Below are 25,767 nucleotides of genomic sequence, written 5' to 3' on the forward strand. Positions count from 1 at the left end.
ACGTATTTTTAAAAAATCTTAAGAAATTCTTGTTATTTGCTTGAACGGCTGGTTAATGAATTCCAGCCTTGTGGATTTTTGAATGTGTGTACTTTTGTGTGTGAGTGCTTTCTCCTCATACTACAAGGCGGAGTTCTACAAAATGTACAGACAAAAATAATGAACATTGGAATATTTAATTTAATATTTATTATTTAAATTAATACAAACGTTCATCCAAATGAAAATATTAAAATATTTGGTTATTGCTCATAATTATGTGAGCCCATTCCCACATTGTACGAACTACAGTGTTTGTAACTAAGCATTTAAAACATTTAAAAAAAAATAAAAAATGTTTTTAGCAATTTTGTTTTTCCGTCACAAGAATAACTTTATTTTCGACTCGATGTGGAAACAATAGTAAGTATGACGCTGTATGTTTCATCTAAAATATCTTAAATTGTGTTCCGAAGATGAACAAAGCTTTTACCGGTTTGGAACGACATTGGGGTAAGTGATTAATGACAACATTTTCATTTTAGGGTGGAGTATCCCTTTAACAGAATAGAAAGACCTGTTCAATTCAGCTTAATTTGCCTTTCTTCTCTGTGGACTCATTTAGCAAACAAGCCTGGACTGTCCTCTCCCCTGATACCTGCACACTAATGGTTGCTAATAACAGTATACAACAAAGATGCTTTCATGCATATGTAGGGATCAAGACTGACACACATTGCATCATTTTTCTCTCTTTTATTACAAAACACTATAAATCCATTTTTCACTTATTATGGATATTCATTTGCTCCTGAATTTTCTTTGGCAGTCCTGGGTCACTGAAATGATCTGGGGGAAAAAGAGATGTTGGCTTTAATTTAAGAGTATAATTTCACACATAAAAGTACACATTATTATTATTATTGTAAAATCAAATAAGATGTTTATGTGTGTTATATGTTTAAAAAAACAGAAGACTCAAGACACATTTCTGTTGTACTATAGGTTATGCTCAACAATATTTTGAAGAACGATAAATTATTCAATCTAAGAACAAGACTATTTGCATGCTAAATGTGAAGCATTTTATCAAAAGATTCTAAGTGGCTTGCAAGAAAGTGTGCAAATATGTCTGATACTAATTACCTGCTGCAAATTCACGAATATCTGTAGGCCTTTTCAGAAACACATCCCTATTAAAAAGAGACACACAGAGAGAGAATGGATTGATATAAAAAGGTTGCGTGATCTTGATGGAAATATTTAACCCAACCTTCTGGGCAGTAACCCAAAGCAACCCAATCGCTGGGTTTGTCCATATTTTACCCAGCGCTGGGTTGCATTTAACCCAGCATTTTTTTTTTTTTTTTTTGAGTGAAAATAAACATAAAGTAACATAAATCAAAAAGACTGACCTTAAGAAGTCACTGAGTAACATTTCCACCTCTGGATGAGACCTTAAATATTTTTCATTAGCTATCCGCGTCTTGACCTGGAGCATGTGAAATCACAAATGTGAAGTTTAGGTTTTGCTTTAAAAAAAAAAAAAAATCAATCACATTTCCCATACAATAGCTTTAATAAATGCCATATATCTACTGTTCTTTAGACTTACGAGGTTAATTAGTAGAACTTTATCCAGAGCCAATAAAATTTCCAGACTCGTTAATAACTTTCAGCAGAAGAAAATGAAATACCTTGAACTGGTGCAGCTTCTCCTGCTGCTCGAGGCTTAAAGCGCCCAAATCGAGCTTCTCCAGAGTGTTTCTCTCCGCCATCTATGCGTCTCTGCGCCAGTGTCTCCAGGCACCTGATGTTGACGTGCGTTACGCATTCCGTTGCCAAGCAACATACACTTAGAATTTGTGCTAACGCGATGTTTAAACTTGATTGTGCTCATTTGTGTGATTTGAATATAGTAGTTTTATGCAAATAAATAAATAAATAAACATCTCCGTTTATGGGCTCACTTCTCAGTGAGCTGAGTTGGATGATATCATTTATGATGAAATGATCATATAATTTACTCCATTTACCAACGCGTCATGGCAAGCGGTGACTCACTGACTCTGCCTAACACCGAGACAGATGGCATGTAAAGCTGTTGTCCACCGGTAAGTGAGATTTTATTTGTTTACTACGCTATATTTTTTAAGCTAATCAACCCAAGGTCGAAATTCAACATAAAAAAGCGCTTGCTGAGTCTCGTGTTATCGTCAATTCAAAGAAATGACTGAAAGCACATCTTGTTTAAACACACGTTCACAAATCCAAGCGTTGGCATTATAGTTTTGAATTGCTTGTGACTCGACAGATTCAAAGACTTGAGAAATAGTCATGGGTTTAATGGCAATTTCAGAGTATCCTATAACACAAAGGCTAAATAAGAGCTACAAGGATGGAAAAACCTGAAATAACTAAGAAAATCCCTATAAGAATGCCCAGAACTACAAGCAACTATTTACAGCTGTGACGTGAGCAACACGAGACTTGAGGGCTAACAGATGAACGCTAGCGCCATAACATGAAATGATACAAACTTTGTAGACAGTGACCTCATGTGGTAAACCTCATGTAACAGAGACAGGGAGCTATTGTAATGATGTAAACTTTTTATACTAATGTAACATAGTTTAAGATAATTTATTAATTTATAATATAATATAATATAATATAATACATGTTACATTATCGGATAATGTGTTGTCATGACTCCACGCCATGTGTTTCTAGTGCAAGTTCAGATGCCTCCTTAGGATAATTATACTGAACAAGGCTGGTTTTGTCCATCAGCTGAGGCTCTTGTAGGAGCATATTTTGCACTGCTAGAAAATAGAAAATAGTGTTTTAGTGTTTTGTGCATATGGCATTAATGCAATGTATTAAATATCTGTTTGTCGTGTAGATGAGGATAGCCAGAAGGACATTAATGAGATATGTGTTAAATACCTGTTTGTCCTGCAGATGAGGAAAGCCAAGATGACGAGGGTTAAGGCAAACGTGACAGCAACAGCAATGGCACAATCTGTAGAGAACAATATTTCAACAAAATATCAGTGCACTGGGAAAAAAACACACAAAAAAAAACACATGCATACACTGATATTAAGGTATGAAAGGCCACGTGCCAAAATAATAGTACTAATAGTTCTTATGATAATAATTATAGATTATACAGATGAAATTAAAGATAATTATACTAATAATACTAATGATCTATGATTTGCCGCCTGTCCATTTGGTCATGTTCTCTCTTTCAAAACATTTTTTACATGGTTTTACTTAGAGGAATCTCCCTGTTACAACACCACTTGCAGCAATGTTTTCCTTTCCCTATCTCCAGATCTCTAGTCTTGCTTCCTCATCAGGAATCTTTTTCCTGTCTACATATTTTTAAAAGGTTCTTAAAATAATCCTCTTAGTTTAGTGCAGTTGTTTTTGATTTTGTACTTAGACCTGTTTTCTCTTTGAGATTGCTCAGCTGAGTTTGGACATTAAACTTAAACGTTGAGTTTTTAGGAGTGGCTTGCGAAACAGGAATTTCAGGATAATGATTTTTACAAGGAACTAGAGAGAGAGAACTTGCATTATTTTTGCAGTCTGTGGTTCCATAACCTCGACCAACAATGAAATGAGGATAATTATTACTACTGAATTTCTTCTGTTTTGTGTGGAATTTCTGAACTGCAACCATAACAAAGACAATGAGGTCTGGTAAGAAACAGTGTGCATGTGATTTGCAATAAGCTTGCTATGAAAGTATATTTTGATGGTAAAATGGTGATTATACTGATTGGCAATGTCTATGAAAGTTTAGCCCTACATTTTTGCCATTTATCATACTGTATTCCAACCAATGAGACAGTAGTAAACTAGTAAAAGGTTATTGCCTGATCACTTTTTCCAATTGCTGGGTATTTGGTCATTTATATTTATTTTTTAGACTATACTTACAGTGTATCCTCACTGATGAATCAGTTTTGATGGCAGAGGAAGACATATCTGTAAATGCAGTTATATTATACAAAAAGTCAGTACATGCATTTGCTAAATCTTTTTCTAATATCACCACATACTATATCCCTACCACCATTTCCTGAGGGCATATTTATAAACATATATACACTCTAAGGAAAACTCCAACTACTCCAACACTGGACTAAACGTTTTAGGTTATTTCATTCCAGTGTTGCAAAAGTAACAATATTTAGTAACATGATTCAGATTTAAAGGAAATTACATTTTATACCTCCAGATGGCAGGGTTGTGTTATAAACTGGATTTTTGGTGGAATTTGTGCCTGATAAAAGAGACAGAATTGGAAGCCACTGTTATATTATGTATACATATTTGTTGTATAGTTTTGTTAATGTAGAGAACAAAAAGCAAAGCAATACAAAGTGAAAAAGTACTCACAACAACATGTGAGGACTTTGGTGTATATCTACAAGAGAATCAAAAAGCATTCATTTGTACGGTATACGCAATCCTTGAATTAAAGAGCAGTAAATCTGTTCTGAAAAGATAGTTTGTTTAATTGTTACTGAACTCACTGGACAAGAGACGTGGAATTTGACTGAAGCTGGACAGTAAGACACACTGATCCCCCGACGAGTCACTTTTTTGAAGGGATGAGGACAGTGAGTTGAATTTCCATCCAGGAATGCTGTGAATTGCTGGTGGAGAATTGTGAGACATTCAGTAAACATAGTGACTTTCACACATTGAACATTTTGCTTCTTTTCACTAATGCCTAGTGCAAGACATGTCAAAACAATTTCTGAAGTTTAGAAAATTTTTGAGTTTTGAGAGATAATAAAATGCTTCTCTATATTACCCTAAGTGGTGAAATTTCATTTCTCTAATAATTATTCCTTAGACTTACAGTAGGTTAAAGTGAAATGAAATGAGAATGGGACTGTCAGAGGAAGTGGTTTTGATATTTACGTCAATGGTCCACTCCGCATCACACGCAGGGTCTTGCACGTTCACCGCTACAGCGTTGGGCAGCTCAAAGTCATAGGAATCTTCTCTCTGAATCCCAACACACGCTTCACCTGCTGCGCGAAATTCATCAAATTAATTAAATCTGTCTGCTGTAATCCCAGCATTAAAACGGGTTTTGGAGTTTAGCGTCAACTGTACTCTATGGCTACTTTAAAATCGACAGGTTACCTATAACGTTACATAAAAAATCTCACTTACTCGGACTGAGCTAACCTCATATCATATTTGTCTGACAAAATGCAAGTAAACTATATTTTGGAATGAACTCCTTTTAACACAAGTACATTTTTTCGTCATATGCGAACTTGAATAACTCAAATAGCTCATCAACAGCCTATACGCCTAGTTTCGTTCTCCAGCATCACTTATCGCTGCACACCATTATAGTTATAAAAATCTTACCTTCAAGCGACTTTCCCGCTATGAGAGAAAAGCACGAGAACAAAGCAAGAAACAAAAGCGCGGTATACATGATGATACTGTATCTGAAAGGCTTCGGCTGAATTAGCTCAATGTAGGCTATAAACCGGTCTCATAAAACCAAAGTTCTCTTTGGTAACGCCCAGTGTATGGAAAGCCGTTTTAACATTTAATCTATAAGCCGTACTAGGATCTATTTTTATGGTACTAGTACTTATTTTTAGATACTAGTATCTTTTCCATTAAGTGCTAGTACTATTCATTAGGTACTATTCATTAGGTACTAGTGCTTATTTTTTAAGTACTAGTGTTTATTTTTAAGGTACTAGTGTCTTTTGTAAAGTTACTAGTACTTATTCATTAGATACTAGTACTTAATCATAAGATACTAGTACTTATTCCAATAGTGACTAGTATTTAATTATACTCTTCATGTTAAGAAAAAATAGAACTAGTACTTATTTTTTTAGTTACTAGTAACTTTTTAGACTAGAGATATCCTGAACTTAATAGATACTAGTACTTTTTAAATTTGCATTTCTGCCCAGTAAGGTAATCGTATGTTAAATATTAACCCTTTCGCATGTGAGTTTAAAATATTCTAGCTGAGGCCCTGGCGTGAGTTTTTTTAGGCGACCATTACCTTAGAATGTACCGCCTTATTGTTTTCCATAGCGACGCATCATGCTTGTCATGTGACACAACGCAGCCACAATAGATCTTTATGACACATGGATCGCTTTTATTTAGTTTTTCATGTTTTATTCAAAATATTCACAAACATGCTCACTATATTATGAAATATCTGATATTCCGATTCTGAAATATGTGCAAGTAAATATATTTGGTAGTTTAAACACTTTTATATCGACCGTGTTATTTGATCTATATACCGGGTGATGGGCGCGGCAATGTTAGTTCGTGCTGAATCCAAGCTGTGGGATTTAGAACAAGCAAATTCATCCTCTCCTCCCGAAACACGTTAGAGTAGGTCTCCAGTAAACTGGCAGAAGAGCAGAGTAAACTTTATAATTACCTACACAATCTGTATATGATATCAATAAAAACATGTAGTCAGATTATATTTGTAAAGATCATTATTGCTGTTTCCATAGACATCAGCGTGTATTTTACAAACTGTAAATGTATGGTTTTGCTAATATTTATGTGTATTGAAATGTCTGAAACCTAAAATAAGCATTATATGGTTGAAAACACTGAATGTTTGTGATAATATGACAAGCGCTCAGCGCATCCGATCTGGCTCTGCACCATCCAAAGCGCGAAAGCAGATTTAAATTCAGTAGTTGATGACGTGACGCACTGAAAGTTCTAATAACACAGGTGTGATCGTACGCTTCAGGGACCAGTCAAAACTGATCACACCAGTGTGATTGTACGCGTTAAAGGGTTAATGATCCAGCAACATACAGGAGAGAGATTAGACAGGAAACTGAAACAAGGAGATGGATGTGCTTTTTTGAGAAAACCAAATAGAAAAGAAACAATTATTTGTACACAAACATAAAACATATTTTTGTCAGTTTTGTAACCACTGCAATTTCGTAAACATAGTAGCCTAATGTGTTTGTTGGTCATCGAGTGACCTCTGGTGGCAGGATAGTGATGAGACACCAATTTTATTATTTGTTATTTTCCTATTTTTCCACCATTAAAAACAATAAATATCATACCAGTACTGTATGTTACTAGTACTTAATGGAAAATATACTAGTATCTAAAAAATAAGTACTAGTAACGTTAAATTAGATTCTAATGCAGTTTATAGATTAAATGTTAAAACGGCTTGCCATCAAAATATGGACTGCGCAGCACCATGCATCTCGAACAAGCATGCTGCTTTATAAAAAATAAACAAACAGTTGGAACTATTTACAAATACATTCTATCTTGTATTGAGTTTTTGCCTAATAACAATGGTTCTTTATATTTTTATCATCACTCTCACTTTGTCAGGAGAAAAGATGATCTGAACAGATATGGAAGTTGTGGCATTACTGTACTCTGGCACAGGGTTGCCAATTCTCACTCATGCACTCACTCTGCCCATGTAAATCTCACGTCAAAGTGACAACCCTGCTTGTGATATGAAACAGTCTCAGCTTTCAAATGATGTAAGCTTTACTACTAAATTCAAACAACAAATACCGTTTTGGCGCATTTGATGAGTCACATTTGTTCTTATCATTGGGTTAAGGTTAATATTTAGTTAATTTAAATAAATTATTTATTGTTATAAAATGTATAATTTTATTCGATGGCAAGTTCATTAAAACATAAAACATTAAGAAGTGATCAATATAATCGGCGTGCTTCTAGCATCTGTGGGAGGAAGGAAACTGGTATCAGTACACTATGAACTCTATTTCAGTTCAAAAGACGACAATTATCACATATATGCCGCTACGGTTGTTGTGACACTCCAGCAGTTAGTTACTGACTTAGTTGGCTGGGTATGAATAGGTGCATAATTTCTACTGTCAGTGAAACGTAACCCTGCAGTGGGTTACACAAAACTACCTTTTCAAAACACTTTGAAAATAAACCCAATAGGCAGAACTCAGCAGTCTGGGATGGATGGATGGATGGATACTGCTCATACTGCTTGTTACTACATCATCATAATATTACTCATTCACACACTGACACACTCAAAATTGCACTCATTATTATGCCATAAATGTATTGTCATGTTTAAGGCTGCTGGAAAGTACCTTCCTCGCAGGGGGAAGGTAACAAGACAGAGAAGGTTTAGCAAGTTTTGATAAAGCTGATCTCCTGCTAAAATATCTTAACATCTTGGGAAACAGACATACAGTCACAAAACATTCATACGTCTTTTGTCATTTCTTTGGAGAACCAACGATTATTTTCTAGCACTTATCTGAGGTATGAAATCAAATGTTACAGATTTCTATTCTCTTAACTAGGCTGTATTAAAACATTATAAACATTCATGTCTCCTCCACTGTACGTAGTCTAATACTGTTCACTAATGTTTAATTTCCAGGAATGCAGCTGGTGTTTAGGATTGGACTTGGAACCATGTCAGCTGTTTCAGTAATGTTACACATTAATAACACATCTGCAAACCTGTACACACAAAAAGTGAAGAAAACATCTATATTTTTTTCTGAACTGTGGATTACTATGCTGTTTGGATGAAGAAAACTGTGGCCTGTACTTGTCTGAGAATGGACACCAGCTTGGTAAGACATGTTTAATATTTGACTTGACAAACACTGGTGAATCCAAGTATTCAATATCCTGCTACTGTACGTCTGAGTATTCTTAACAACTCAGCAGAAATATCAATAATTTTTAAGTGCATATAGTACACTTGCAGGATTCACTGTAAATAATTATGATGACATTACTTGACATTGTAAGCAAATGTTTTTTTAATAATTTATGTTGCTCATACTACAGTAAATGACCAAAATATTCACTTATTGTTTTTTTATGTGACATGATCATATGAAGTTTCCCAGCTTCTGTTGGCAGTTTCTGTTTGGACAGAGACAGAGGATTTATGTAGAGTGTGTTCATGTACTCCATGGTTGCACATAATGTTCTCAAGTTCTTTAATGTCACTTCCTGTCTTCCTCTATGACTCACGTTTTGGACCCAGCTATTATATGAACATGAAAATACTGAGGAAAATATCTTAATTTTTGTTCCACAGAAAAAAAGTCATACAAGGTTGGAACAACACAAAATACAGTTTTTTAGCTTTTTTAAATTTATTTTTAATTTATTTAGTTCCAAGTACTCAGAGCCCCTCAGGGTACTGTTGTGGCTATGCTATATACTGTACAACATTTTCTTTTCAGTGTGCAAAACCACTGCCAAGATAATAGTCTCACTTCCATTTTGCTTAGAACTTAGAAAATGAAGATGCACTTACTAAGGGCTCTGGGTAAATGTAATTAATATGTAAGTCAACGCTTGCACAGACAAAGTTGAGCAGGTTTCTTCTGGTGAATTGTTTGCTTGTTAGACATGTACTGTAGTATGAGGAGAAAGTAGAAAGTGGTGTGATTATAGAAGTGGCTGAAGCAGGTGGCAGTCAGTGCTGAATGTCAGGTTCATTACAGTTCACCAAACTCATCATCATTTCCTGCTCTGGTGATATGTGTGAGGTGATCTTAGTGGCACATGATTGGCTGCACTGCAGTTGGACAACATTTAAAGAGATACTCCACCCCAAAATATCTGATCTGCCATCAGATGTGCAATCTGGGTTATATGAAGCAATGGGACACTTTTTGTAAGTGAAGAAAACAAAAGTAACGACTTTATTGAATTAAGTTGTTATTTTTGTTTTCTTCACTTACAAAAAGTGTCCCATTGCTTCATATAACCCAGATTGCACGTCTGATGGCAGATGGAGTATTCTGATGACGACTTTCATACCTTTTATGGACCTTGACACTGTTATTTACTTGGCAGTATATGGGACAGTCTCAAGCCTGCAGGTTTTCATCCAAAATATCTTAAATTGTGTTCCGAAGATGAACTGAGCTTTTACGGGTTTGGAACGACATGAGGGTAAGTGATTAAGGACAAAATTTTCATTTTGGGGTGGAGTATTCCTTTAATTCTTCTGTTAATATGGGATCCAACGTATGCACAGGGAATTCCCAGCACTCATATTTAGTGTAGGGACATTTCTCTTTTGCTGTTGTGACAAAATATGAGATCTGTTTCAGTATTGAAGGTCATATTCCTTGCTATATTAAGCATGCACGTAGAGTCATGTGAATAGTACTAAGTCACCAAAATGATCAACAAAATACACTTTTACAATAAGTTGATCTTTTGTTGCTTCTGGTAACATGTAAACAGAACTATTTCCCAGCATTCTGATCGTCTGATCAACAGTTTCCCCGCAAAAACATCTGTGTAGATTCAAAAGGTTGTGAAATAACTAGCCAGTGAAATTGGAACTGGTTCTTGTCATTTAAAGGGTTAATTCACCCAAAAAATGAAAATTATGTCATTAATGACTCACCCTCATGTCATTCCAAACCCGTAAGACCACCATTCATCTTCGGAACACAGTTTAAGATATTTTAGATTTAGTCCAAGAGCTTTCTGTCCCTCCATTGAAAATGTATGTACGGTATACTGTCCATGTCCAGAAAGGTGATAAAAACATCTTCAAAGTAGTCCATGTGACATCAGAGGGTCCGTTAGAATTTGTTGAAGCATCAAAAATACATTTTGGTCCAAAAATAGCAAAAACTACGACTTTATTCAGCATTGTCTTCTCTTCCGGGTCTGTTGTGAGCGTTCACAACACTGCAGTTTAGTGATATCCGGTTCGCGAACGAATCACTCGATGTAACCGGATCTTCTTGAACCAGTTCACGAAATCGAACTGAATCGTTTGAAACGGTTCGCATCTCCAATAAGCATTAATCCACAAATGACTTAAGCGGTTAACTTTTTTAATGTGGCTGACACTCCCTCTGAGTCAAAATAAACCAATATCCCGGAGTAATTCATTTACTCAAACAGTACACTGACTGAACTCTTCAGCTGATCTGAAGAGAGAACTGATGAACACCGAGCCGAGCCAGATAACGAACGAAAGATTGACTCGTTCACGAGTCAAGAACCGGTTGCAGAACTGGGGCAGATGAGCAGGCATGCAAGTCTTTCAAGGCAAGTCTGTAAGATGGCTGCATTCACTGTCAAATTTTCAATTGGAATGAACTGCATTTTCCCTTCAGCCTCAGAAATCCCTGCCACTCTCTCCTGATCAAGAGAGGGAGAGAAAAGAAATAATGAAGAAAGGTAGGATGGAAGGGTTAAAATAAACATATGTATTTACTTTTTCGCTAATATTATTTATAATATATTGTTTATAGTACTTTTTTTGACATTTACCATGAGAAGAATAAGTTTCCAAACCCTTTTGAAAATATCTGAATTTCTGTTTGATTACTATTAAATTGTAATCTGATCTTAAAGGGATAGTTCACCCAAAAATAAAAATTCTGTCATTAATTACTCACCCTCATGTCATTCCAATCTTATAAGACCAGCTCCTGCGTCAGCAGCACCACACGCATTCGTCGTGATACCTTTGGGAATGCATGTCGAAGACTGACACGGAAGAGAAGAAATTGTTAAATAAAGTCTTTATTTTTTTTTCTTTGCACACAAAAAGTATTGCCATAGCTTTATAAAACTGAGGTTGAAACACTGATGTCACATGGACTATTTTAATGATGTCCTTACTACCTTTCTGGGCCTTGAACTTGTTAGTTGTGTTGCTGTCTATGCAGGGTCAGAAAGCTCTTAGATTTCATCAAAAATATCTTAATTTGTCTTCCAAAATGAATAAAGGTCTTATGGATTTGGAATGAAATGAGGGTGAGTAATTAATGACAGAATTTTCATTTATGGGTGAACTATCCCTCTAATTTAACTTTTATATACAATTTGTAACAATTATATACAAACAAAATCTGACTTAACAACTGTGACAATCAAGAAACAACTGTGCCTTGTCTTGTTGCATCACTCAACCCCTATAAAGGTCACGAACTGTTCACAGAACACTTTCCCAGAAGGGTTGGTTTTGTGTGCCCTTATTTAAAGGTCATGGCACCTGAGCAACCCCCACTCCCAATCTCATACCCTAAAATGATATCAGTTAACTTGTGGAGAAGTTATAAAATAGCTAGAGGTTTACTTGTCAATGATCACTTGGCGTTTTCAATAAAATGTTAAAAAGTATAGTTGTTTGTGTGTTATTAATTAAGCCAGACTTTGTTTTCTTGTTTGATTTTGACTTAGTAGTCAATGCAGAAATACATATGTTTTGACAAAATTATTCATAAGACTGTATGTTTACTTAAGACATAAAATACATACATCAACAAGCCATTGGGTCTTGAAGTCATTGATGTCCTCCTTAGCTTCATACGGCACACTGAAGTGAAACTGTCCATCACTCAGTTTCTCCCCTGTGCATTGCAGTGCATCAGATTCTTCTGATGACAATACGATATATAACAGCTTGGCCAGAACTGAAAGAGACATGCAAAAAGCAATCAGTATACTATGTTCATTTGAAAAACAAAAAAACAGAAGTCTATGCTGCTCTACAAAGGCAAAATGCAACTTAGGACAGAAACTGATATAATATAATATAATATAATATAATATAATATAATATAATATAATATAATATAATATAATATAATATAATATAAGATAATATAATATAATATAATATAATATAATATAATATAATATAATATAATTTTACACTTTTGCTCTGAGTCTGAGCATTGCTAAACCCACCTGTCACAGGACAGATCTAAGACGGGGGTTTTCAAACTTTTTTGATGCCAAGGTCCTCCAAATGATATGATCCCCCTATAGGTCTCTTTTTCTAAAAATGTCAAAATATTTTAAGATTCATTTACTGTGTGAGAAAAATAGTTATTGTCAAAAATAATTAAATACTGTACTAAAGCCAAAATAAATATTTCGTTATAATATTTAAATAAGCATTAGCTGGAAAATATTTTTCAATTAATTAAAATAAATCAGTGTTTAAAACAAAAAAGTTTTTTTTTTTTTTTTTTTTTTTTTAACACAGACCCTCCTGTGACCTCTCCTGGGTGTCCCCCAGACCATTTTAAAAAAACTCCTGGTCTAAAGAGCCCAATTTCTCAATTTTGACATGTAATCTGTCTTCAAAATCCATTTTATTTTTCCCCAAATTCCCCTTTTCCGTTTTAAATTTTCTAGGAACTGTTTTAATGGTTAAATTAAAAATATATGAATTAAAAAGCATGTCCAATTAATTGAAATCGCACAATTTCACAGCAATTTATTAAAAGTTTAACAAAAATGACCTTAAGGCCCTATGAAATCCATTTTTATTTGTTACCTAATATATACCTTTTCTGGTTTCTATTTTAAAGGTTTCATTAATTTTCAATAATAAAAAGAATGTCTAATTTATTTAATAAAAAATAATTTTCCATTAATACTTTGTGTATTATTTACATTGTTTTGTGGTAAATAAATTCTGGTAAATATTTTTTTTTTTCTGGTACAAGAAAATCATTTGAAAATAATGTTTTAATAATAATTTTATTAGTATTAGTACTATCATTACATTACATTAGGGGTATAATATTTACTAAGTAATATATTTCTGTGACAGTTTCTTCAAACAACCAATCTTTTATTTTGACAGGTTGCTGTAAAGACCTTTAAGTTTCTGTTTGTATATGATATAACGATAGTTTTTCTCAAAAGAAATGGTAAAATGGTCTTGAAGTGATTCTCAGAGCAGCTCTTGAGATTGTTTATGTATTTATTTATTCGTATATTGAGGCGGCAGAGGCTGAAAACACCACTAGCATCAAGTGCGCTTCAGTATATGTAGGCAAAACCACGTGTCTGCACCATTCATTCACAGAGAAACACAAAGTATATGCAAGATTTCATATTTAAAGTGTCTTTTGCGGCTTAATATTCACAGACACTAGTCCATATCGCGTTTTGGTTTAAGTGTACTGACCTACTTTTGATTTATTCATTCAAGATTTGGCAAATTCCGTGACATTCCGCATTATTTAGTATAATTATACAGTTTTTCACATACTAGAAATCATAGGGCCCTAGACCTAATGTGCAAATACACTCACACACACACACACACACACACACACACACACACACACACACACACACACACACACACACACACACACACACACACACACACACACACACACACACAAATTCTTGCATATATGGTTTATGGGGACTCTCCATAGGCGTAATGGTTTTTATACTGTACAAACTGTATTTTCTATCACCCTACACCTAAACCTACCCATTACAGGAAACTGCTGGCAATTTTTGAATTTTCATAAAACAACATTTAGTAGTTTGTTTAAGCCTTTTGGTTAATGGAGACACAGGAAGTTTCCTCATAAACCATGTTTACGTTGTAGCACCAATGTCGTTATTCACATTTGTCCTTATAAACCATGTATACCAGAACAAACACACATGTATTATCAAAAGTTGATAAGAGCTAAATTACAGCCTAAGGGTTTATTTAAGTGTATGCCTATGCTGAAATAAACATACAGAAATGATACAGTATTGGTAGTTCAATAATTCCTCACAGAAAGATTTTTTTGGTTACTGATTTCTGTTTAGGTGTACAAATTAATATTTTTTTGACTGACACTTTTGTGATATGCCATCCATCTGTGTCAGGCCATGTCACGTAAAAAAAAATCTAGAAATGTAAACATGCTTTGCATAGTCTCTTACTTTTCCCGCATATCTGATTACAGATATGAGTGCAAAATATTGTTTACAATGAAACAACAAGCTTTTTAGACTTGCTGATTAGAATTTCAGAGTCATAATCAGAACTGTTTTTTACTGGCCATCTCAAATTTCTTTAGTTGCAGTTTCTGACAATAGACACCTCATAAGAAACAGAAGAATACAAACACGTACATGCAGACAGATACAAATAACTAGAAAGAAACAGAAATGTCATCGCTGCAGATGTATACAGCTGCATTAGTATGGGCATAGTGTATGTACACTTTCATATTTAAAGTCCACGATATTAAAGTGCAGAGTCAATAGTAAATAACTTCTTACTAATAAACTTAAAGAAGTTTACATACAGCCAGCCAGTTAAACGTATCCTCAGATATGTTGCTCAATGCTGGCCCTTTGATGATGTAATATGATATAATGGTATTTTAGCTCACATGTCTTTAACAAAGAACAATGTCAGATAGTTCCTCATTCCTTGTTCATAATACTGGCGATAAGCAACAGCTGAAGGGGTGATTCCCCCTACTGTTTTCTTTTAATTCATCCCATTTCCAGTAAATGGGTGTTGCTTTGACAAGGCTGTTGTTCAGACCACCACACCCGTGTTTATGTTTTGCTCTAACAGTCTCCAGGGTTCCTCAATTAGTTTTCGCTGAGGGTCGATTTCTCAATACCAAGCCAAGTGCCACTGACCTATATACAATATATATATAGATACTGTGTAGACTCTGTATATCCTGTACTTACTGCTTATAGCACTTCTGGTTAGATGCTAACTGCATTTCGTTGCCTTGTACCTTATGACAATAAAGTTGAATCTAATCTAATATATATATATATATATATATATATATATATATATGTGTGTGTGTGTGTGTGTGTGATTGATATTATTATTACAATTATTATACTATTGTTGCTTTTGTTAATGATCACAAGATGGATACAAGATGAATATTCAGATTTTTTCCCCAGTAGTCTGTTTTATTCAAACAATTATGAACACTTTTGCATTTAGATACAGAAGAACTTTGCCTGTTGAATATTAAAAACAAATGAACAAACAAAAAATCTGGATCTCCATGTCTGCCATGCAAATCAGCTGTTCCTGCGCATCTCCAGACTGGACTTCTTCTCTCCACTTTCCCGAATTGCAGATTCTATTATTAGATTTGTCAGCATGAATATTTTTATACTTAAATTGTTTTGGGGGATCAAACGATGCGATAAAAAGTATCTTTTCCATGTAGTTTTTGTCCTAACCACCCGCGACAGCGACACAGGATTCTATTTTATAAATGTTTTTTATTTTCTGCGACCTCGTGGCATGAACAACATACAAAATACGACAGTGATAATCTCAGGTAATGATTATGTGCTTTATCCATGTTAAAAATGTCTAATGTGAGTTTGAATATTATTTTGCATGATCTTTATAGCCATAGTGAAAGCAAAAATAGATATTTTACCTTAGATCTTGAAAATAAATTAATTAAATGCGTTACTTTACTAATTACTTGAAAAAAGTAATCTGATTATGTAACTCGCGTTACTTGTAATGCGTTACCCCCACTGGAACCTATATTAACACATGTTGTACGTTTTGTGATGTAAATGTAACTTGTAAATATTTAGTTTGCAATTTTGCATTTGAGATCAAATTCACTATTTAGATATGATTGACACTGAGAGTTTTGTGTTGACAGGTCTGAAACCCTTAAAGACCACTTCAATGGCAGACAGACCCACCATGTGTGTATATGTGATCACAGCTCTCTGTCAGATGACATAATAAGTTACAGTCTTGGTCAGTGTTAAGGGTTAGTGATCAGTCATCACTTTCACATCCTCTCATCTGCTGTCTATTGAAAAATGAACTGAAGTGTAGACAAACAAATCAGGCACACACTTGAATTTTTTTATTTTTTTTAAGAATTTTATTAACAGAAATCCCCCATAAATATTTTGCACCTAGACAGAAGGGGTTCTTAAAAGGGCTTAAAGTGCTTAAAAGGAAGTAGTCATTACAATGACTATAGTCATTCTATGCAATATAATAGCTAAGTAAATATTACTAAACATCATTCATGACACGTTGATACAAATATAATCAAACCTAGCAGTGCCCACTTCCTTTACCACAAAGTAATAGTGGACACTGTATGAATATAAATCAATGGCTACAGTACAGGGAGGAAAGAACTTTATCAGCAGATAGCATATAGACCATAATGACCATTTAGAGTCGAAGTCGACCCCCCCCACACACACACACCTGTAAAGTAAATTAATACATGTAGATCATTATTGTAGATTTACTACATTAGTTTTTTGAGTTTTTTTTTTTTAACACGCATTAATATTTGAGGCCAGATCTGAAGCAGAGGCAGGTGCTGAGTGGATTTCATTAGTAATGTATTAGATGTGTGTACTCACTGGCACAGCATTTCATTTCATTTTGCTTCCACAGCAGCAGTTTACAGTAAATACTTGCCCTGGACGTACAGTTACTTTTATGTTCACACACATTTTATGCTCACTATGATGCCATGCAATCCATCAAGTTCTTTCCCCCAGACTGAATGGACCAGTGATAGATGTATCAATAGTTATACTATAAATTACATATATGAAGTTACCTTACAGTTTAGTTATTTATTTATAGTTTTACTTGCATATACATATGTACAGTTATGCATACTAAATGTGCCTGTTTACATAACAGACAAAATATATAGTATAAATAAATATAAATATATAGTTCTATAATATATAATTACATAATATCATTATTTCATCATATAGTTTCATTTCGGTTAGTTAAGAGTCATGATCAGTTTAGTCAAAAAGACAAACACAAAATCTAAAGTTTTATATCTTGTTACATAAAAGATAAGACCATAGTGAATGACTGAAGACTGAAGAACGCCCAGATGCAATGATGTAACTTCTCCTGTGGTTAAATAAAAAGGAAAGGGAAATGCTTTTAGTGATGCTCACCGCTGTTTGTTCTGTAATTCACTGCCTAATATAATGTGGTATATTTTAAAATATATGATCAAAGATAATGATTTGAACTATTTTACATCATACAGCAGTATTTTATAAAATACCAATGATGCTACATACCACAATCAAACAATCTTTTCAGCAGAACCTTGACCACTAAGAACATATCCTGGCCTATAAGCACAAAATTACACAGATATTAAAAGACAAATATTACACAAAGCCATGTGTTTAGCTTGTTCGTGGTAGTTTTTAGGAGGACCTCACCTTTGTCTTTTCCGATAAAGCACAGTGATGACAATGACAATCACCAACACTGCAAATGCACCCACTCCAATCCAAATATAAACACTCCAGCTGGGAAAACCCACTAGGAAACAAACAAACAAACATAAACAACACAACAAAAAGGTGTTAGAATATAGCTAAAAACACAATGAACTGCATCATTTAACAAGACAAAATTATATGCAAAATTAATAACATTAAACTTTTCTTATGCATTTTTTTCTCATGTTGTTCCAAAGTTGTATGATTTTCTTACTTCAGAGGAACATGAAAGGAGATATTTTGAAGAACATTAGGGTCCAAACAACATTAGATCCTGCTGACTTTCATTGTAAGGACAAAAAAGAGAAATAGTTCAGAACATCTTCTAAGTTCCACTGAAGAAAAAGTCATACAGATTTAGAATGATTTAACGGTGAGTCAATGTTAACAATTTTCAATTTTGGGTGGACTAACATTTTAAGAAAAAAAAAAATGCATTGATTTTCCATATAGAGAAACTGATTTTAACATTAATATATCTGTGATTGTGAAGTAATGATATATGCTTCTGTAGAAGATACAAGTAATTTTATAAAGTGTGATTTCAAAAAAAGAAAAAGTTCAACAGAGGCGAAATTCCTGTGAAAAACCACACTACCCACAAGTTCTTACTATGAAAAAGAAAAAAATAATAATTCCAAATGACCACAGCAGTGACAGTATATTGCTATGAATCACTGTAAGCTGTGTAATCAAGTGAGTCTATCTACACACGTAAACTACTTATAGATTTGAATATTTAGCTAAAACCTTTGCACTTTTGCAGATTTTTCACAAATACCTATGATGAGAATGAATGGGAGAAATATTTCCAAAGTCATTGAAAAGCAGACAGTCACTGTTACATTCCATTATGACTTAAAGGTGGTGGTATGTTCAAATTGTTGCTATGCTAAAGATCCTGAAAAAGCCTATTTTTGCCAATAGAAACGAGTGGCAAAACTTTATTTGAGCACTTAATTAGCGCTGTTGTATAAGCAGCTGACCTTACCTTCAGGAAGCGTAGTCAGAGGAGACGCATCACCTGCAAAACAATAATTGAATTAATTGTGCACACTAGGCAAATAAAATCTCTCTAGTGTTTTGTTCTTAATCAATTTATATTGCTAGGCCATAAACTGGGTTTATTGAAGATACCTAGTTCAACATTTACGGTTAAAAAAAAAAAAGTGTATAACCCTTTTTAAATATTTATTCATTCTTGTATTGCAGAATTTTATATTGCTAATTCTTAACCAGTTAATAAGTATTCTACTGTCAAGATATGCAGGCTTGTTTATAAAGATTATCTAGTCAGTTAAATTAGTAGATAGTAGTAAGTGTATTACTTACATGAGCACTGCTGCTTTTTATTGATCTACACAAGAAATAAAAAAGTCCATAATGAAAGCATGAAGCAAATCAATCTCCGTTTGGTTATGCTATTAAATTTATTAAATACCTAGCGATACATAAAAGCTAAAACACATCAACAATATTACACTTACATTGGCGCTGGGGCAGATGAGCAGGCATGCAAGTCTTTCAGGGCACGTTTGTAAGATGGCTGCATTCACGGTCAAATTTTTAATTGGGAATATGAACTGCATTTCTCCTTCAGCATCAAAAATCCCTGCCACTTTCTCCTGATCAAGAGAGGGAGAGAGAAGAAATAATAAAGAAAGGTAGGATGGAAGGTTTAAGAATCTACATATGTATACAGTACATTTACTTTTTCGCTAATGCTATTTGTAATATATTATTTATAGTACTTTTTGACATTTACCATGAGAAGAATAAGTTTCCAAACCCTTTTGAAAATATCTGAATTTCTGTTTGATTACTATTAAATTGTAATCTGATCTTAAAGGGATAGTTCACCCAAGAATAAAAATTCTGTCACTAATTACTCATCCTCATGTCATTCCAAACTTATAAGACCTTTGTTCATCTTTGGAACACTTTGGAAGATATTGTTGATGAAATCCAAGAGCTTTCTGATCCTGCATAGACAGCAATGCAACGGATACGTTCAAGGTCCAGAAAGGCAGTAAGAAAATTATAAAAATAGTCCATGTGACATCAGTGGTTCAATCTCAGTTTATAAAGCTATGGCAATACTTCTTGTGTGCAAAGAAAACAAAAATAAAGATTTTTTTCAACAATTTCTTCTCTTCTGTGCCAGTCTTCGACAAGTGTTCACGAGAGTATCACAACACGTGTGCGGTGCTGCCGACGCAGGAGCTGGCGTTCTGACGTAAAACCTGTTTGAACGACGTGGCACTCTCGTGAACTTGTGTCGTTATTTTTGTTTTCTTTGTGCACAAGAAGTATTCCCATAGATTCATAAAATTACACTAGAACCACTGATGTCACATGGACTACTTTAATGATGTCCTTACTACCTTTCTGGGCCTTGAATGTGTCAGTTGTGTTGCTGTATGCAGGGTCAGAAAGCTCTTAGGTTTCATCAAACAATATCTTAATTTGTCTTCCAAAGATGAATGAAGGTCTGACGGATTTGGAATGACATGAGGGTGAGTAATTAATGAAAGAATTTTCATTTATGGGTGAACTATCCCTTTAAATTTAACTTACAATTATATACAAACACAATCTGAATTAACAACTGTGACAATCAAGAAACAACTGTGCCTTTTCTTGTTGCATCACTCAACCCCTATAAAGGTCATGAACTGTCCACAGAACATTTTTCCAGTAGTGTTGGTTTTGTGTGCCTTTGAAGGTCATGGCACCTGAGCACCCACCCCCCTTTCCCAATCTCATACCCTAAAATGATATCAGTTAACTTGTGGCAAAGTTATAAAATAGCTAGAGGTTTACTTAAATTTTCCTCACAACCGGCCTTGTCAATGTCACTTGGCGTTTGTTTGTGTGTTATTAGTTAAGCCAGACTTTGTTGTCTTGTTTGACTTTGACTTAGTCAATGCAGAAAACCAGATATTTTTACAAAATTATTCATAAGACTGTATTATTACTTAAGACATAAAATACATACATCAACAAGCCACTGGGTCTCGCAGTCATTGATGTCCTCCTTAACTTCATACGGTATACTGAAGTAGAGCTGTCCATCACTCAGTTTCTCCCCTGTGCATTGCAGTGCATCAGATTCTTCTGATGACAATACAACACATAACAGCATGGACACAACTGAAAGAGACATGCACAAAACAATCAGTATACTAGGTTCATATGGTTCATTAAAAAAAAACTAAAAACAAAACCCAGAAGCCTATGCTGCTCTACAAAGGCAAAATGCAATGTAGGACAGAAACTGATATGATATGATATGATATGATATGATATGATATGATATGATATGATATGATATGATATGATATAATATAATATAATATAATATAATATAATATAATATAATATAATATAATATAATATTATTTTAAACGTTTGCTCTGAATCTGAGCATTGCTAAACCCACCTGTCACAGGACAGATCTAAGACGGGTTTTAAAAGTTTTTTGGAAGCTAAGGACCCCAAATGATATGATGCAAAGGCCCCTTTTTCTTAAAATGTATTTTAAGATTAATTTACTTTGTGAGAAAAAATAAATGACAGCTGTACTAAAGCCAAAATAAATATTTAGATGTTATATTTAAATAAGCATTAGCTGTAAAATATTTTTCAATTAATTCAAATAATTAAGTTTTTTTTTTTTTTTAACAGACTCTCATGCGACCTCTTCTTGGTGTCCCCAGACCATTTTGAAAACACCTGGTCTAAAGAGACATGTAATCTGTCTTTGAAATCCATTTTATTTTTATTCAAATTCCCTTTTTATGTTTTAATTTTTCTAGAAACTGTTGTAATGGTTAAATTAAAAAATAATAATCAAAAAGCATGTCCAATTAATTGAAATCACACAATTTCACAGCAATTTAACAAAAATTACCTTAAGGCCCTATGAAATCTGTTTTACTTTTTTCTCAAATTCAGTTTTATTTGTTACCAAATTCTGTTTTACATTAATTATCTGGATTATATTTTAAAGGGTTCATTAATTTTCAATAATTAAAAGCAGGTCTAATTTATTTAATAAAAATACTTTTTTAATTATTTTAAAAAAATTATATATATTTTTTTCATTAATACTTTGTGTATTTAAATTTTTGTGGTAAATAAATTCTGGTAAATATTTGTTTCCGGTAAAAGAAAATCATTAAAAATAATGTTTTAATAATAATTTTATTAGTATTAGTACTATCATAACATTAGGGGCCTAAGTAATATATTTCTGTGACAGTTTCTTTAAGCAACCAAACTTTTATTTTGACAGGTTGCTGTGAAGACCTTTAAGTTTCTGTTTGTATATAATATAACGATCGTTCTTCTCAAAAGAAATGGTAAAATGCTCTTGAAGTGATTCGCAGAGCAGCTCTAGAGACTGTTTATGTATTTATTTACTCATATATGGAGGCGGCAGAGGCTGAAAACAATGCTAGCATCCAGTTTCCTTCAGTATATGTAGGCAAAACCATGCATCTGCACGCATCTGCAATGGTTTTTATACTGTACAAACTGTATTTTCTATCGCCCTACACCTAAACCTACAGGAAACTACTGGCAATTTTTGAATTTCATAAAACACCATTTAGTAGTTTGTTTAAGCCTTTTGGTTAATGGAGACACAGGAAGTTTCCTCATAAACAATGTTCACGTTGTAGCACCAATGTCATTATTATTCACATTTGTCCTTATAAACCATGTATACCAGAACACACACACACATGTATAATCAACAGTTGATAAGAGCTAAATTACAGCACAAGGGTTTACACCGTAAAAAGATTACCAGTTTGCTACAATGACAAGCTTTGTCAACAGCGGCTTACTGTTAATCACGTTTAAACATCCTTTAATCGAGTGGTTTCCAACCACATTCCAGGAGATTACAGCTACACTACAAACAACAATAACCAAAACTACTGGCCAGCAGAAAAAACCTTTTATGTTGGTTGGTTTATTAATTTATTTGAGCCTATATTTATTATAAATTTACGTAAATGTCAATCTTGATGAGAAAGTGCATCTTGCTCAGTCTATATGTTCATACACTTGCACAAGCACAGTGCACACTCAGGGAATTTCCTCTTGAGGCCTAAAGTTATCTTGTCAAAACATACGCTTTAATAGTACTATGATGGCATCATCATGTTGCATCATACGATTACTGCAGCCAATCACACAGGACAAAATAATCACACCACAGGAAATGACTTTCTCCTCATCCAAAAATAACAGCATAGGACAACAACACTCAAGTAAACCAACTAGTTGTGTTATCCATAGTGATGAAAATGTGACATTATCTAGCATATTAAAATAAACATTTTTTTTATAGTAAGTCATTTTTTAAAGTACTGCCATCTCTCTCTCTCTCTCTCTCTCTCTCTCTCTCTCTCTCTCTCTCTCTCTCTCTCTCTGTGTGTGTGTGTGTGTGTGTACTGTCACAAGTTTACATTGTAATGCTCCCACAAAGACAGTGTACAAAGTAATCCTGAAATCAACCACAGTGTGGGGACTATAGCCTCTATTTCACAAAACAGCATAACAATAATAGCCTGAGGGTTACGTTTGGGTTAGGGGAGATAAAATATAATTCAAACTAGTAAACTAGAAGTCCAACAAAACTTTATGTGGATTATTAAGCGATTTTTTAATTCTCCTGCACTAGCCTAATTCCTCGAGAGAGTATTGTCTCCTCGGTTTAACAGTGTCTGATAAATGCTGATACACATTATCCTCTCGAATGAGAACAAGGACTCTTGCCTTTATGTGCCTGTATGAAGACCTTATTCTACACTTTAATCATAATCACGATTTGAGGGGCAACTTCCTAATAGGAAACTCTGAAACTCGATACAGTAAAGCCAGAGAATACAGAAAAAACTGACGTTCACGTTTGGATTGTTAGTTTCACTTAAACAATAAAAGAATAATAAAACACCGAGTGTAAATGTGGTTGACGTATTTGGCATAATGAAGCTAAATCTGTTATCTTTTTAACTCATTTCAGATCAACAATGACCAAAGCCACAACAGAACAACATTTTGCTTAACAAATGTATTGTAGCCGCTAAAAAAAATGGAAAGTAGTACCTAATTAATTATTTAAAAAGCTTACCGAGAATAGTCAGGACAGCTTTCATCTTGAATTGAAGAATAGACTGTCTTTGCTGCCGGATATTTATTTCCCTCTTGCCACTGTCAAAATTGCGTCAGCCTATGGGCGGGACTAACACGTGTCTCTCTCTCTCTCTCTCTCTCTCTGTCTATGTGTCTCTCTCTCTCTTTCTCTTTCTCTTTCTCTCTCTCTCTCTCACACAAACACACACACATATACGTTTTAACTCAGATGTCTGTAACCAACAATGCCAAATAGTTCCTCATTCATAATACTGGTGATAAGCAACAGCTGAAGATGTGATTCATCTACTGTTTTCTTTTAATTCATCCCATTTCCAGTAAATGGGTTATGCTTTGACAAGGCTGTTGTTGAGACCACCACACCCGTGTTTGTGTTTTGCTCTAACAGTCTGTGTAGAATTTTTTTTTAATTCAAATGCAATTCCATTTAAAACTAATACAAAGGAACATTTTCCTAAATGTGTGTTTAAAGGTGTCCTATATTATGCTTTTTCACTTTTTGAATTTTAGTCAGTGTGTATGTTCTCAAATCTCAAAGTCCACTCCAAAGGGAGATATTTCGTTTAAAAAAATGTAAATGGTTCATATGAAATCAGTACAAAATCAGATTTGTCCAACACGCCCAAACATGATAATGCCGGCCAGCCTACTGTATATACTGTAGCATTACTCAGTCTTGTTCCTGGACTGCAGATGTCACATACTAACATACTAACACACTAACACACCTGGTTTGCCTCATTAGTACTCTATGATAAGTAATAGAGCAGACAGTCATTTTGTCATGGGTGTGTCACATGGGTGTCAGTACTGCTTTGAATGCTTAAATGATTTTAATAGCAAACACTTGCACTGTATCATGTATGTGGAATATTACTTTTATATTTTCCTTGACCATGTGACTAAGCCAAACCTGAGACATTCAACCTAATCAGAAGACAGTGGACTGCCACTGTACAAACATTTCACATATCATAATCAGAATCTCTGTGAGTTTAGGAATGCCATATTATTTCAGTATTCAGGCACATAAGGTTATGATTTCAAGGCTAGGAGGTTAAGGATTACAATAAGGTTAGAAATCAAGAATCATATATAATATTTTGTGAGACATTACTTAACAGCTGCCGTGTTTTCACATTTATCAGAACAGTGGGCAGGACATTTTCCACAACAGATGTACTCTCACTAAAAAAGGAAGAATGAATGCAGTCAAGCAGGAGGAGCCTTCTGATATGTAATGATGTGTGATTGTTTGCTTTACTGTCAACCCTGCTCTCTCCTGCAGTCACACCCAGCCCCTGTCCAACTGTTTAATGTTACAAACATTCCTTTAAAAAATATTTTTTTTACATTGCTGATGACCATTTAAATGCTATTTGTTTCCATTTTGTCAAAGGTATCCTGACACCACTCCTTCAGTCACTTACCAGAAAGGTTTGGGAAACATGCTCTTTAGTTACAGTGAAGAGTGTTGAGGTCATTTTGAAC

At 34.1% G+C, this 25,767-nt stretch overlaps 1 protein-coding gene and 1 long non-coding RNA gene across 3 annotated transcripts in view; one reads left to right on the forward strand and one right to left on the reverse strand.

Annotated features, from left to right (window-relative positions):
* Window positions 1-720: 720 nt before the first annotated feature.
* LOC109053800 (regulatory subunit of type II PKA R-subunit domain containing 1) lies at window positions 721-2,053 on the reverse strand. Its single transcript, XM_042740871.1, has 4 exons — window positions 1,677-2,053; window positions 1,395-1,471; window positions 1,126-1,172; window positions 721-828 (listed from the first exon to the last, which is right to left on the reverse strand). Exons 1-4 carry the CDS (start codon window positions 1,755-1,757, stop codon window positions 764-766), a joined length of 270 nt encoding a protein of 89 aa, XP_042596805.1. The 5' UTR covers window positions 1,758-2,053; the 3' UTR covers window positions 721-763.
* The window catches only part of LOC109056195, a 117,853-nt gene continuing 94,054 nt past the window's right edge, over window positions 1,969-25,767 (forward strand). Inside the window, exons 1-2 of one of the 2 annotated variants that reach the window (XR_006156694.1) lie at window positions 1,969-2,093; window positions 8,438-8,636. This is a non-coding gene — a long non-coding RNA (uncharacterized LOC109056195). Of the gene's footprint in view, window positions 2,094-2,983; window positions 3,694-8,437; window positions 8,637-25,767 lie in introns of those variants that run through there. The other variant, XR_006156695.1, reaches the window with a different exon arrangement.

Source organism: Cyprinus carpio, chromosome B16, assembly GCF_018340385.1.
Source record: "Cyprinus carpio isolate SPL01 chromosome B16, ASM1834038v1, whole genome shotgun sequence".
Lineage (NCBI taxonomy): Eukaryota > Metazoa > Chordata > Actinopteri > Cypriniformes > Cyprinidae > Cyprinus > Cyprinus carpio.